Source organism: Dryobates pubescens, chromosome Z, assembly GCF_014839835.1.
Source record: "Dryobates pubescens isolate bDryPub1 chromosome Z, bDryPub1.pri, whole genome shotgun sequence".
Lineage (NCBI taxonomy): Eukaryota > Metazoa > Chordata > Aves > Piciformes > Picidae > Dryobates > Dryobates pubescens.
The window spans coordinates 99,000,509-99,016,440 of record NC_071657.1 but is presented as its reverse complement, the minus strand read 5'-3'; the positions used below and the strand labels follow the sequence as shown (position 1 = coordinate 99,016,440).

General features: G+C 42.2%; 1 protein-coding gene across 7 annotated transcripts in view; it reads left to right on the top strand.

The window, feature by feature from the left end:
* The window catches only part of PDE4D (phosphodiesterase 4D), a 471,410-nt gene that overhangs the window by 332,122 nt on the left and 123,356 nt on the right, over nt 1-15,932 (top strand). For all 7 annotated transcript variants that reach the window (XM_054179046.1, XM_054179052.1, XM_054179049.1 and 4 more), the window contains one exon: nt 6,774-6,965. In XM_054179046.1, coding sequence (XP_054035021.1) covers nt 6,774-6,965 — 192 coding nt within the window. The remainder of the gene's footprint in view (nt 1-6,773; nt 6,966-15,932) is intronic.

Below are 15,932 nucleotides of genomic sequence, written 5' to 3'. Positions count from 1 at the left end.
TGATCTATTTTTACCGCTTGGTGTGTTTGTTTTCCTGGTACTTCAGGTCAACCTATTGAACATCAAAAGACCAGTGGGCTCCTATGGCAGGGGCTGATTAGTGACAACTGGTTTCTTAAAACAAAACAAAACACAAAACCAAAACCAAAATACCACGCCACGTTTCTAAAGTTTCATCATTAGTACATTCTGGAAATAACTAGATCTCACAAAACAAAACAAAAAACCCACAACCAACCACCACCGCCACCAAAACCAAGGATACCTAAATAAACTATTGGCTCAAATGAATGGTGTTTATTAATAAGCAATTAAAAAGTCAATGAGAAATCATAAAAATATAACCAAAGTGCATGTCCAGTCTAGTTGATGAATGCAAAGCATGTCTGAAATCAGTATTTCATAAATAAATTATGGTGTGTTAGACATATTTACAGATTATTTCAGTGAATTCAATTAATATATTTAGTGTACAAAGTCAGCTGGAATTTATTTACCTAAAATGCATGTACGAAAATGCACTTTCTGTTAGCAGGTAATATCTCTTCCAGAAGAAGATCTTTTTTGGTCTCAGCCTTAATTTATTCTTTGCGCTACTTCCTTTGATGGAGATTTGTCAAATTAATGTAACACAAAATGCTTTCTCATGACATCATAAATGAGTCACAATGGGTGTGCTTTCCACAGTAAGTAAAATAGTCTGTCCTTCTAAAGTATCCTGTAGCTACTACACTATAAATCCATCACATCTACGAACTTTGATTTGAGACACATCTTCAGGATACACAGCAGTTAATGCACACACTACACTACAATATGGAATGAGCTTTGCCTTAGCCTGGAATTTATACCAAGTGACCCTGGAGAGAGGATCTTTCTCTGTAATCCTCCACATCCATGGTGGGTCCTGCCAGCTAAACTGGCCCACTTTTGTTTTTTTTTTCATCCCAGGCAATTCAAATAACAAGTTAATGTTCTGCATTCTAAGGGACTATCCCCCTCCTCCAGTAACTGCCACCTTCTCCAGGCATGAGCTCCTGTCTGGGCTGTAAGTGATAAACATCTTTTCCTTGGAAACATAAACAGTTTTATTACCTGGCTTTTGGTCTAAATAAGATTATGCCTGGAGGCAATTGCTACAGGGCAGCTATTCTGTGATAATTTCAGTGAATTACAGCTGCTATGCCAAATGCACCCCTTTGCTGTAATGGTGGAATTGTGCTTCCAGGTGAAAACACAGGAGAGGACTTCTGGGAAGTGAGGATTTTGAAATATGGAGGAAGGTCACAGCACAAACAGATGGCTAGAGAGATTGCCTGACACTAGGACAATGGAATCCTTTGATGGAGAACAGAACTTGCTCCTCTCGAACCTGTTTGTCCCTCTGTAATGTTAAATATGGCCTTAAAAGATAAGGTGTCCCTAAAGGATCAATTAGTTTTGCTCCTATCTCTCTCGCCACCATAGTTTCTAAGAGAGGACCAGGCTGAAGGTAGAGTAAGACTTGAAAGGGAATATCAGGAGTGCAATTTAGTCTTAAGAAGTCTAGTAAATTCTTCTTTTTGGGGTGGAATTTACTTCCTTCACAATCCTGCTATTGCTTACTTTTCTAGAACAAACTGAAACAAAAATCCCCAGCAAAAAGCTACATGATCAAAATGCTAAACGCTCAGTAATAAGGAGACTAATATTATGAAACAATTGCTCCTTATGCATGCAGATCTTCCCCTTTTTAATCTTAGCAGCCTTGCAAAGAGTAGGAGAATGATATTTAAGGACTCAAAAGGAAGTCCACAGAGCATTTCTTTCACAAGTGAAAAAGCTGCAGTCATTAACAATAAAGCAGTGCTGCTCAGATCCAGGATCCAGAACCTTTCCTATCCTTGCCACAGATTCCTACTGTTGCTTGAAGCAAATTGTTGATAATCTTCCAAAAGGTTGCTTATGATGTTATTACTTCTTGTCCTATTAGGAACACAGTAGAGATCAGACATGTATGATTATGAGTCATTCAAGAGAGTTTACCATCTTTATTCCCATCTCAGTTCAGAGCCTGGATGGGTGAGACATGAAAACATGATAAATAGCCAAAAAAGGAAAAATGCCTGAACTTTCATCTCATGTCTTTCAGCACTAAGCACTGAATAAGGCAGGCTGTAAGGATAAACAGTATCCACTAACATTCTTAATCATTTTGTCAAAATGCAGACACAAAAGTTGCTGAATCATCACTGTTTTTTCATAGCTCTGGCATCTCTGGAGTTGCAGCAAAGCTCTGAACAGCATATTCTGGCTGAGTCTTAAAACTTAACATGAGTGGAAAGATAAATATGAAGCAACCACAGCTGACTTTCTGTAGTTTCTGCCCTGGAAAATTAAAGAATTTATTCTATTTTGTATCTTAAAACTCCTCTATTTTTTGACTCCTCCCCCCCCCCAGTGTATGCAGCCAGAAAGAACAAAGATCTTTTGTGAAACTCTTAAATTCCCCATTCTGATTCTGTGTTCATTTGATGCAGTGTGATCAGCAGCAACATTTCCTGCAAATTAGACTTGTAATTCCGCCAGAGAGATGATTTATTTGACATATTTTTCATTTACATTTCTGCAAGTGTTTGCATTAGAAAATGTTAGGCAATGTCTCAGTCCGAGCTAAACAAGACACTTAACGGCTGTGGTATTTTAGAAACTTTTTAATATAAACATATATTCCTGGCAAACCAGTGCTATATTCACATTCCCCTTTGAGTTTAGAACTGAACTTCCCCTCCCCATTCCCCATCACCTCCATCCCCACCCCCCCGCCGCCCCCAGATGCATATTTACATAAAATAAGTTTTCTTTGAGCAGTATGAGGCAAATCCTAGCAGCTTATTTTTGGACCCCGTTCATTGTTTTTGACACCCATCTAGTGGACACAACACACTACTACAGGACGAAATTTCCATCACAGCAGCCATGCGCAATTCGTGCACCTGCTTCTAGTTACCGGGTGGTGCAAACCACAGGGCCTTTCTCAGCTGTCGAAACTGCAATGTATCTAATAGACCTTTAATTTCTAAATTTCTTTTAAATCACTGTTTTATAATCTTGACAGTGAAATGATTCATAGAAGCCTTCGTTTCTGACCATGAGAATAAGGCCAGTAATAAAATATTCATATAGCCAAGAAAGGTTGGTGAAGAAAACAAAACAGATCGACAGACAAGACTATATACTCCTTCAATCCAATAAAATACCTTTTAAACATTTGAATAATTAAGTCTACTAGTAAAGAAATTAATTTAATCATCACTCCTTATTTAAAAATTACCCGCTGTGATACTTACATTTACCTTCATTTATTTCTATTCTACTTTTGCTTTAGAGCTTTCAGATAAACATATGCATAACTGAAATGACAGTGTCATTGCACAAGTCATTCTTACTGAACACAGACATTAAAAAAATTATCTCCTATTTAACTAAATTTGCATGAAAAATCAGCCCCTTTGCCCTCAATAAAAAACCAATGGGAGTCAGTGTTTTCTTTCAGCCATTTAAAGAAAACAACTTCTTTAGGCAATGATACTGAAATATTGAGAAATTTGTACATGGTGAACTCATAGATGAAGGGTTTGGAACATCTGTTTGTTGTTACTGTGAGCATGCTCAGGAATTCAAACTCCTAAGATACATAGAAATACATAGAAATACATAGAATAAACCAGGTTGGAAGAGACCTTCAAGATCATCGCATCCAACCCATCAACCAATCCAACACCGTCCAAACAACTAACCCACGGCACCAAGCACCCCATCAAGTCTCCTCCTAAAAACCTCCAGTGATGGCGACTCCACCACCTCCCCAGGCAGCTAATACTAATACTAATGTCTAGAGAATAATAATAGTCATGCTGATAGTAATGGCAATATGGTTATTAATTTACAATACTATAAACTGCAAAGGATGTGTTAGTGTAGTATCACAGTATCACAGTATAACCAAGGTTGGAAGAGACTCCAAGGATCATCAAGTCCAACCTGTTCCAACAGACCTCACAACTAGACCATGGCACCAAGTGCCACGTCCAATCTCCCCTTGAACACCTCCAGGGACGGTGACTCCACCACCTCCCTGGGCAGCACATTCCAATGACAAATGACTCGCTCGGTGAAGAACTTTTTCCTCACTTCGAGTCTAAACCTCCCCTGGCACAGCTTGAGACTGTGTCCCCTTGTTCTGGTGCTGGTTGCCTGGCAGAAGAGACCAACCCCTTCCTGGCTACAACCACCTTTCAGGTAGTTGTAGAGGGCAATGAGGTCACCCCTGATCCTTCTCTTCTCCAGGCTAAACAATCCCAGCTCCCTCCGCCTCTCCTCACAGGGCTGTGCTCAAGGCCTCTCACCAGCCTTGTTGCCCTTCTCTGGACACGTTCAAGTGTCTCGATGTCCTTCCTAAACTGAGGGGCCCAGAACTGGACACAGTACTCAAGGTGTGGCCTAACCAATGCAGAGTACAGGGGCACAATGACCTCCCTGCTCCTGCTGGCCACACTATTCCTAATACAGGCCAGGAAGCCATTGGCCCTCTTGGCCACCTGGGCACACTGCTGGCTCATGTTTAGGCGGGTGTCAATCATCACCCCCAGGTCCCTCTCTGTTTGGCAGCTCTCCAGCCACTCTGACCCCAGCCTGCAGCTCTGCATGGGGTTGCCGTAGCCAAAGTGCAGCACCTGACACTTGGACTTGTTAAATGCCATGCCATTAAACTCTGCCCATCTATCTTGCCCTTGCCAATATGCTTTTTAATATTTTTGGGTTTGTTTGTCTGTTTTGTTTGTTTGTTGTTTTGGTTTGGTTTTGGTGAGCAGTTCTCACAATGATCACAAAGATTAAACGAATAAAATGAAAGGCAAAGGGGAGCTTTGTGTTGTCCAAGATCACCCACTAGGCTGATGATGGGTACAACTTTCATCTGATGTCTTATGGTTAGCTTGAAATTGATAATATCATGTCGTAGGAGCACTTTGGAGGACACAGAAAAAGTATTCAGGCATAATCAAAAGAAATCAAATTTGGAAAAAAGTGTATGTGTTAGGATTTACTGAAAGTGAATTTTTCAGAAAACTACAGTGACAAAAGGATTAAATTGCTAACCTCTCTTCAAGTGTAATCTGTTTTCTGTGTAGGTTTTGGTGGTGGTGGTTTGTTTTGTTTTCATTTTGTTTTTTAATAAAAGGCAACTGTTTTGCTTTTCTATATTCAAATTGTGAAGGCTGGAAGAGACCTCTGAGATCATCATGTCCAACGGCTTGTCTAGAGTTCACAGTCCCATGAGTACTGCTAAACCACTGCCACTAACACCTTAACACATCTGTGTGTCTTTGTTGCAGTTTGAGCCTTAACTGGAATTTAAGAGCTCAGATGGTAGCAAACTGAGAATTCCTGCCCACTCCCCCTTCCTTTTTCCTGATAAGGAAAAAAAAAGAGGAAAGAACTGGGGGGGAGAAATAGGGGGGGAGGGGAAGTAGGAGTCAGTTTGGAAGTAGGAGAAGTAATTTTTTTTATTATTTTTTAACTATATATATATATATATATATATGAAAACCACAATAACAGGGAGGGGTTACAAGGGTAAGGAATAAGGATGAATAGGGAAATATACAAAACCAAATTTGGATGGCCTTGTATTTCCCTTGGATTTCAGTCCTTTAGAGAAGTGTGGATGCCGCAGGGAGAAGACCAGGCCTGACCATGTGGCAGCAGCAGCTGTTGGTCCTTTTGAACAGGCAAGGCAGGAGCAAAGAGGCAGATGGCTGCCACATCCTCCCCTTTATAGTTTTGCTGGACAGGAAGGGGGAGTGGAACAGACCAACTTAGACCTGGGGGACCCCTCCTCCTGGGAGGGGGAAACCATATCCACCTGGATGAGGTTTCTTTTGTCCCCTGGGGGAAGCGTCTCCCCCCATCTCCCCAGGATAGGTGAAATCCAGCAGAGTCTTTTAAATAATTACAGTGATGGTGACTGCGCCACTTTCCTGGGCAGTCTATTCCAATGCTTGAAAACCCTTTCTGTGGAGAAATTTTTCCTAATATCCAACCTGAAGCAACTTGAGGCCATTTCCTCTTGTTCTGTCACATGTTGCTTGTAAGATACCAATCCCTACCTCACTCTATCCTACTTTGAGGTAGATGTAGAGGGCAATGAGGTCATCCATCTTCTTCTGAAGACTAAACAACCCAAGTTCCCCTCAGCTGTTCTTCATTAAAATTGTGTTCAAGGCCCTTTATGAGCTTAGTTGTTCCTCTTTTGGACATGCTCCATCGCCTCAATGTCCTTCTTGTAGTGAGGTGCCCAAAATCAAACACAGTATTCAAGGTGTGGCCTCACCAACGCCAAGCAGAGGAGGGAAATCACATGCCTAGACCTGCTGGCCACGCTATTCCTCATGCAACCCAGGATGCCATCAGCCTTCTTGGCCACCTGAATGCACTGCTAGCTCATATTCAGATGGCAAATAATCAATACCTCCAGGTTGTTCTCCAACAAACAGCTATCCAGCCACTCTTCCCCAAGCTTTTCCCCCCAAGTTCTTTTTGGTTATCAGCAACTCTAAAGTATATTCCTGGTGTGCCTTAATTTTTTGGCTTAGCAGTGGGTTTGACAAAGTCTTCTTCTTCTCCTTATTGTCAAGAAGCAATTACCTAGTGATAAATTTGTTAGAAACTGTTTATTAATTTCATAATTCTTATGTCAATGGCATAAAGTTTTTTCTCCTTTCTTTTTGCAGTTTCGATGTAGACAATGGTACATCATCGGGACGAAGTCCCTTGGATCCTATGACGAGCCCTGGATCAGGGCTAATTCTTCAGGCAAATTTTGTCCACAGTCAGCGTAGGGAGTCTTTTCTTTACCGGTCAGACAGTGACTATGACTTATCTCCAAAGTCTATGTCCAGGAACTCCTCCATTGCCAGTGATATGTAAGTATACATTTAGCTTCTGTATTGTTCTCTGTCTTAATATTTCTCCAGCTGCAAGATGTGTTTATGCACTTTATTAGCTTTGACAATAACGAAGACCATGAATACTGCTGCATCAAAACACTAAGGAGAACTGATTTTTCTGGCTGTTAGGTTTTTTTCCAAGAGAAACAATATAAGTGGCCCTGATAGAGTTAGATAATGGTTGGACTTCGTGATCTTAAATGTCTTTTCCAACCATAGTGATTCTGTACTACTGTGAAACTGGATTTCTGCTTCTTATTTTTCTCAAGGAAAATATTCCATCTATTTACACTAAGTATTTCTAGGGTTTTGAGAAAAGATTCACCAGCTGGTAGGAATTACTAAACTAAAAAGAGGCAGAAATTATTTTAATTGCTCTTTTAAGTAAAAAGGCAAAATTTTAACAAAGGTCCTTGGGAAAGTTATTCTGTCCTTTCTCAGTGTTCTTCTGTGATTTGCGTATTTTCTGCTAGTGGATTATACTTTGTAGGTACATTTAGTCTCCATTTTGCATAAGTAGTGAACATCAGATACAAATCTCTGTTCATTGGTAAGACACTAACAACAAGTTAATTGTCCTTATTTCTAGTCACTTCTAAGTAGTAGAAATGAAGAATAACAATTTTTGGGGTTTTGGGGTTTTGCCTTATGTGCTCCAAGTGTCAGTTACAGCTAACAAGAATTAAGAACTGGAATTCTAAGGGGCCCCTACAGAATGAGGATGTGTAAAGCATTAAAAATCCAGAGTGAATATAAAAGCTAGGTTTTTTAATAAGGCAAATCCCAGATGGTATCTACTTTAAATAATAAGAGTATGCCTGACGAATTTTCATAATAATGAGTGAAATTTCACCTGATATTTAACTTGCAGCCATGGTAGCTGAACACTCCTATTTGCAGCTTGCATACCATTTTTAGAAAAGTTGATTAGTCCTTATGAATGTAGCTCTCTTTCTGTGTCAATGTCAAGATGAAAAAAACTCAGAGCATTTGTCTAAGGTCCATGCCTCAGTTAAGCCCTGTAGACTGAAGTATATTGTAAGTCTTGTGCCCAGTGTGACTAGTTTTGTTTGAGACAAAATGAGTAAGTCCAACACGTCTTCTAAGAAAAAACACATTTCAGTTGCAAATAGTGACCCCCTTCCAGCAAATCTTCCTCGGTCAGGTAACCTTTCTTGTAAATTGTTTTAGTTTATATAGATTTATTGGCTGGAAATATGATAAAAGATGAATATGATTTATTTAATATCAAAAATTGTTTTCCTGAGCTAATTTGATTGAGGTTCATTTGCCTGGTCGATGATAGGTTGATTACACACGATAGAAGGCTGATAAGTAGTAGAATAACAGCCTAGAACAATCAGAACTTGGAATATAGAGGAACAAACTGGAATCTCTCTATACACGTGAAACCAAACAGCAATGCTGCCTCGGGTGGCATAGATGAACCACCTCGAGTTCATAACAGAGCTACCCTATGGGTAACCAGCTATAAACCTCAGAAATAACCAGGTAAAATAGCATAATTTACCCACAAACCGCCGAGCTGCTAACTACCAAAACTTCATAGTTGTAGTCCAAAGGGCAGTATCCAAAAATTAGAGGAAATGAGAGAGCAGGCTGCTGTAGTGGAGGCCCAACTCAAGCACTATGCCACTAAAACCAAAGAAGCTGGTTGCCCTGAAGATAAAGCAATTAGCATGCTTGTTGCCACCTTGAATCCCATTAATGAACCAGGGAGAGAGGTAAGAGAGTGACAAGCACGCGAGGAGTGAGTGTAACGAGCATACCAGGTCCTTCTCCTATAAATTCCCTTTCTGCAACCTGAACAGCCCAATGGCACATTAGCCATTCAAATCCCGCCAATCAGTTACAAATGTTTATGTGGTGAGTAAGCTGCACATGCCTTCTCTCATAGTGCAGACACATGCAGTCACCCCTCTGAAATGTGAGGCTCGGGGATCACCTTCAGCTTCCACCACCCCCAGGAAGCCTTAAGGTGCCTGCCTATTAGACTCCTTGACCTCAATGCGGACCCTGCAACAGACAGGGAGGAGAGAGGGGCAATGGCTCAAAACAGATTTAGCTGTCTTGTTAATGCCTCTTCCAGGACAAAATGAACAAGAATCCAGGTTTTAGTGTGACACCTGTGTCAGAATGTAATTTTAAATCATTTTTATGTTCAGGGTGACAGTCTAAGTCACTGTGATGCTTATACAGAATCATAGAACAGTTTGGGTTGGAAGGCACCTCCAAAGGTCATCTAGTCCAATACCTCTGCAGTAAGCAGGGACATCCTCCACTAGATCAGGTTGCTCAGTCTTGTCAAGCCTGACCTTGAACATCTCCAGGGATAGGGCCCCAGGTACTTCCCTGGGCAACCTGTTCCAGTGTCTTATCAGCCTCATGGAAAAGAACATCTTCCTAACATCCAGTCTAAATCTACTCCTCTCTAATTTCAAACCATTGCCCCTCATCCTATCACTATAGGCCTTTTGTAAACAGCCCCTCTCTAGCCTTCTTGTAGGCCTCCTTCAGGTACTGGAAGACCAGTTCTCCCTGGAGCCGTATCTTCTCCAGGATGAACAACCCCAGGTCTCTCAGCCTGTCCTTGTAGGAGGGGTGTTCCATCTTGTGGCTCTTTGCGGCTCTCCTCTGGACCCACTCCATCAGTTCCACATCCTTCCTGTGTTGAGGGCTCCAGAGCTGGACACAGTACTCCAAGGGAGATTTTACCAGAGCATCTGCTTGCCACACTTCTTCAGATGCAACCCAGGACATTATTTGCTTTCTGGGCTGCATGTGAACATAGAATACATAGAATAGAATACATAGAATAAACCAGGTTGGAAGAGACCTTCAAGATCACCGCGTCCAACCCATCAACCAATCCAACACCACCCAAACAACTAACCCACGGCACCAAGCACCCCATCAAGTCTCCTCCTGAAAACCTCCAGTGATGGCGACTCCACCACCTCCCCAGGCAGCCCATTCCAATGTGCAATCACTCTTTCTTTATAGAACTTTTTCCTAACATCCAGCCTGAACCTCCCCTGGTGCAGCCTGAGACTGTGTCCTCTTGTTCTGGTACTGGCTGCCTGGGAGAAGAGACCAACATCCGTCTGTCTACAACCTCCCTTCAGGTAGTTGTAGAGAGCAATAAGGTCACCCCTGAGTCTCCTCTTCTCCAGGCTAACCAACCCCAGCTCCCTCAGCCTCTCCTCGTAGGGCTTATGTTCCAAACCCCTCACCAACTTTGTTGCCCTTCTCTGGACTCGTTCCAGCAAGTCAACCTCCTTCCTAAACTGAGGGGCCCAGAACTGGACACAGTACTCGAGGTGTGGCCTAACCAGTGCAGTGTACAGGGGCAGAATGACCTCCCTGCTCCTGCTGGCCACACTGTTCCTGATGCAGGCCAGGATGCCATTGGCCCTCTTAGCTGCCTGGGCACACTGCAGGCTCATGTTCAGTCTACCATCAACCAGCACCCCCAGGTCCCTCTCAGCCTGACTGCTCTCCAGCCACTCTGACCCCAGCCTGTAGCTCTGCATGGGGTTGTTGTGGCCAATGTGCAGAACCCGGCACTTGGATGTGTTCAATCTCCTGCCCTTGGACTCTGCCCATCTGCCCAGCCTGTCGAGGTCCCTCTGCAGAGCCTCTCTACCCTCCAGCAGATCAACTCCTGCCCCCAGCTTGGTGTCGTCAGCAAATTTACTGATGATGGACTCGATGCCCTCATCCAGATCATCAATAAAGATGTTAAAGAGCATGGGGCCCAGCACTGATCCTTGGGGCACACCACTAGTGACTGGCTGCCAGCTGGATGTGGCACCATTCACCACCACTCTCTGGGCTCGGCCCTCCAGCCAGTTCCTAACCCATCGCAGTGTGCTCCCTTCAACATGGTTGGCTCATATCCAGCTTCTCATCCACCAGAATTCCCAAGTCCTTTTCTGCAGGGCTGTTTTCTATTACCACATCCCCCAGCCTGTACTGATAATAAGGATTGTTATGACCCAGGTGCAGCACCCTGAACTTGGTCTTTGTAATGATTATGATTTATGGAATATTAATAAGGCAACTATGATGTTAATAAAAATATTAATAATTATTTATTTGTGGATGTTCAGTCTGGAGAAGAGAAGGCTCCAAGGAGACTCAGTTGTGGCCTTCCAGTATCTGCAGGGGGCTACAAGAAAGCTGGGGAAGGACTTTTTAGGATGTCAGGGAGTGATAGGTCTTGGGGGGATAGAGCAAAACTAGCAGCGGGAAGATTCAGATTGGATGTCAGAAAGAAGTTCTTCCCCATGAGGGTGGTGAGACACTGGCACAGGTTGCCCAGGGAGGTGGTGGAAGCCTCATCCCTTGAGATTTTTAGGCCAGGCTGGATGTGGCTGTGAGCAACCTGACCTAGTGTGATGAGTCCCAGCCCATGGCAGCGGGGTTGGAACTAGATGATCCTTCAGGTCCCTTCCAACCCTAACAATTCTATGATTCTATAATAGGAAAAATTGCCCAAAGCTTACTAATAGATTTGGTGTATGTCGGGAAGATATCATTACAATGGGAATGTACAATGTTTAGGCAATATTTAACAATTTAAACAATTTTCACATCTCAGACTTCTTCCAAGTCCTTTGAGATGCTGCAGAGAAATGTGAGGACTAGAATATTCTACCTTCACTGTGCTTAAAGCAATACATTTTCAAGTCTCAGCTTCCAAAAAGGATTAGATATCTAAATTCCTGAAAATCCCATTTTTAACTGATATTCAAACACCAAATTTGAGTAAAAATTGCTGACAATCCTGCCAAGCATTAAGAAAAATAAAAGATTCTACAAACTAACCACTGAATAAGCAAAGACTCAACGCCAAGACATTATTTTGCAGTGCAGGCCTCCATTTTAATTTGAGAAAAATATATGTATGGCTACTCCAAGTCAGCTGCAGTTTCATTCATCAATTATTTCTGAAAATCACAACCTGGACATGTGTCAGAAGACATTAATGAGGCAAAACAAAACCCTGTGTCCTCTCTTGCCTTTTTTAGCTTGTGTATAGGTTTTGACAGCATCTGGAAATAAAAGAGAGGAACAGCCATTACCTCAGCCATGCATCCCAACAATCAGTGCTGAAGTAAAATGTAATTTCATTTTGAAACTTTAAGCAAACTGGAAAAATCCCTGGGAAATAGAATCTCCAGCTCAGTATGGGGCTTGAGCACTAGGGGAGACTCCTCAGGAACTCTGCCAAAACGTTGAGTCAGAGAGAACTGTTAAAGAGGCAAGATAAAGATAAACCAATTACTCACAATACTATCACCAGGATTCCCTCTGGGGCTGCAACATAGTCCAGATTACACTGAGAGACAGGAGTTCCACCCAAGTAGAGGGCTGCTGCTGCTGCTGCATGTTAGCTGTTAGGCTTTTGGGGTGCTCTCGGGTGCCTTGCATGGCAAGAAGCTGGTGCTGGTTGCGGGCAGGGAGGCCATGCTGGCTGGGCTGGCCTCAGCACAACAGTGGCAGCTCTTTAAGCTTCTTCCCAGGATTTCCAGGCTCTCCTGGGGTTTCAGGCTCTTGGACAAATAGCCTGTTTTGATGTCTTCTCAACGAGGTCTGGTTTTGCAAAGCAGGTGCCTAGGCTGGAAGCCACTTACTGCTGCAGGGCACGATGCTCAGGGGCTTGGCTCACCCTGGCTTTGTCCCTTCTGCCTGGCAAGACACTTGTTTGCTTCTGGGCTTTTATGACACGTTACTGCGACGGGCACTCGTGTCTCTATGGGTAAACGGCACAGAGTCTGTGTTGCAAGACAAAGCAAGGCTTGGCTTCTCTGAGTTACAGGCAAGGCTTGGCTTCTCAGGCTTGCAAGGTAAGGCTCATGGCTTGTTTCCCAGATCTTAGACAAGGGAAGACAAGGCAAGGCAAACTGAATACAATTTGGCCTGTATTTAGCACTTGTCTGCGATTCAATTTGGCCAATAGGGCAACTGAAGCAAGCAGAAGAGTTAACCAATGAAATGGGATTCTGCCAGGCCATGACTGTAAAAGGCAAAGACATAGGCCTAGTCTAGGAGAAGCATGGCCAGTGCACATGCTCTTTCACCATAAAGGGAGAACACATCCCTTGTTTACTAGACCTTCTGGTGCCTGGGTTCTTTTGTCTTTTCCCTGCATTTCCCTGGACCCCTGCAGGGGGGAGGGGAAGAGGGGTGTCTTGTCTGGACATGCCAGGACTTGTTCTGGGTTTGTATTGGGCCCGTTTGGCCTCATCACCACAGTCTTGTTGAACCTCATGAGGCTCATGAGTTTGTCCAGGTCTTTCTGGATGACATGTCATCCCTCTAGCACATCAATGGCACCACTCAGCTTAGTGTCATCTGCAAACTTGCACTTGATTCAGTATTCAGTATTCAGTATCACTAAGGTTGGAAGAGACCTCAAAGATCATCGAGTCCAACCTGTCACCACAGACCTCATGACTAGAGTAGCACTAGTGCCCACTGCAGGCTTGAACTCACGACCTTCCCCATTAAAGGTCTTATGTGCTACCAACTGAGCCACACCACAGTGCCACTGTCTATATCATTGATAAAAATATTAAACAGTCCCTGCCCCAGTACAGACCCTGAGCGACGCTACTTGTCACCATTCTCTGGTCGCCAAACCATTGACCACTACTCTCTGGATGCAGCCAATTCCTTATCTGCTGAACAGTCCATGCAATGAATCCATCTCTCTCCAACCTGGTGAGCAGGATGTTGTGGGGGACATTCTTCTATCAAAAAGGAAGTCTTCCTCAAAGTAAAATTGTTCTTACAGCTAAGATTGGTTATTGCCAGTATGTGCTAAATGGATTTAAGATCCAGTGTCTCAAATGAGTCAAACCCAGGAATTTCTCACTGATCTCTGGAGAGTATTTGGGAGCTTTGTTTTCTTACTAAAAAGCTCATGCACGTGTGCCTGTGGCAGACATTGTAAATTCTGTAAACTTAGATACTGGCTTTAAAGTTGAAAAAATAAAGTCTCAGTTATAAAGAGATGTCAGTATTCTAAGATCTTTTAAATTTGTCTTTCTGAAAAATACATTGCCACCTTTAAAGTCAGTCTTCATAGACAAAGCATAACAGAACAAAAGATCATATGCTGAGATGCAAATACAGGTCTACAGCATGATCATGGGTACATTATTTTGTTGTGGTATAAACACCAGCCTTCAGCAAACTCCATGACATCTGACTGCAAGTACCTAGAAGATTGCAAACTCTTCCTGCTCCTGCAAGCAATGAATTACCTATACAGCATCTGAAAGGGCAAGGAGAGCCTATAACTAATTTCAGAGCTTCCCAAATGATCCCAGGATGCTAAGGCAGAGGTGAAAGCAAAGATAGTTTGTCACCACATGCCACAAAGTCTTGCAGGAGGAGGAGCAGATAGAGCCCTGAGCCGTATTTCAAACTTAGAGCTAAGGCGACAGCAGTTCCAAGTGACTGTGGCTGTTTTCGAAGACTTGATACTTTAAAGGTTAAAGCTCCTTTGCTAAGATTTTCTTTCTCTCCTTTATTCAGATAAACTGAAAATACTTCAAATAAACAGAAAAAAACTTCCAACTTCAGAAATACATCATTTCAATTAAGATTTCAATTAGTTCTCCATCTTTGAACCAAACATTTTCTTCTGCACTTCCTAAAATTCTAGGTAACATTTCAGTGATTAGAAGTAATTTGGATAAACAATTGAATTACCAAAAGAGTGAACATAGCTTTTTCCTTGGGATATTTGCACTTACTCTTCCTTTCTACATGCAGATGAGTTTTTAGAAAATTTTGAATTTATTGGACCTCACATCTGGATATATTTTCACAGTCTTCTGTCATAGAGGAACTGTTGTACTAAGTAGGCAAATATTCCTGCCATTGTTTAGGATGTCTAGGATAAGAATAGAGAAACTATGCTGGTTCAGGACATTTTTAAATACAGGGGAGGATAGCAGTGTTGTCAGGGGAAACATCACACAAATTGTAGAATATTCCTTAAATTATCCTATTTCTGTTTTGTATCCATATACATGCTTAATTTTAAGTAATGAGTGCTTCTTATATGCAAGCAATATACATTACAAAACATATACATCATTCAGGTAATGCAGGTGAATTAATTGTATGTAACAGTTAAGCCTAGAATCACCTGATTCTTCAGTATTTGAGTTACCAACCTCATTATTTCACTTTGTAAAGCAAAATACAAAGCAAAAGGCATGCATTTTTTATCTGGAAGGCCTCTAACACAAAGATTTATGGCACTTCTGTTATTTCAAGCAGTGTATGTACAATAAGAGACTGAACTTCAGTCACAGCAGATGAAACAAACACACCACTTGAAAATGACAGGAAAACATATGAGTGTTGTGATAAAACACAGCCAGTGGATGGCAGTACTACAGTACAGAATTCATCATTCTGTCATTATTTATTATTTGCACAGCTCCAGCTGAGGAAGGGAACACAGCTGCACTCAATACTTTGCACACTCAAGATGAAAAGATAAGTTCTGCCATAAACAACTTAAAGGCAAAGCATACATTGATAACCAAGAGACTCATGTAGTCAGATGCTATCACTAGACAAAGGTACAATGTGAGTCCTTATGCCCAAAGGAGTATGCCTGAGAGAGCAACCAAAGGGCATTTTATTGGTGAACTGAGGTGGAAAGCAACACAAATAAAGGTAGAGAACTGGGAAATGGAAAGTTTCTTAAAATCAGAGATAGTGAAGTGTATTTTAAAGTAAGGACCCATATTAGCTACAGAAAAGAATAGAAGATAGTGTAAGTTCAAGGCTGCTCAGATGAGAGTAGGTTAGTGTGTCAAATGTGTGTGTAGTTATGGCACTGAAAGAGGCAGAAAAAGCAGCTGTATGTTAAGGAAGGTAAAGCAAATAAAA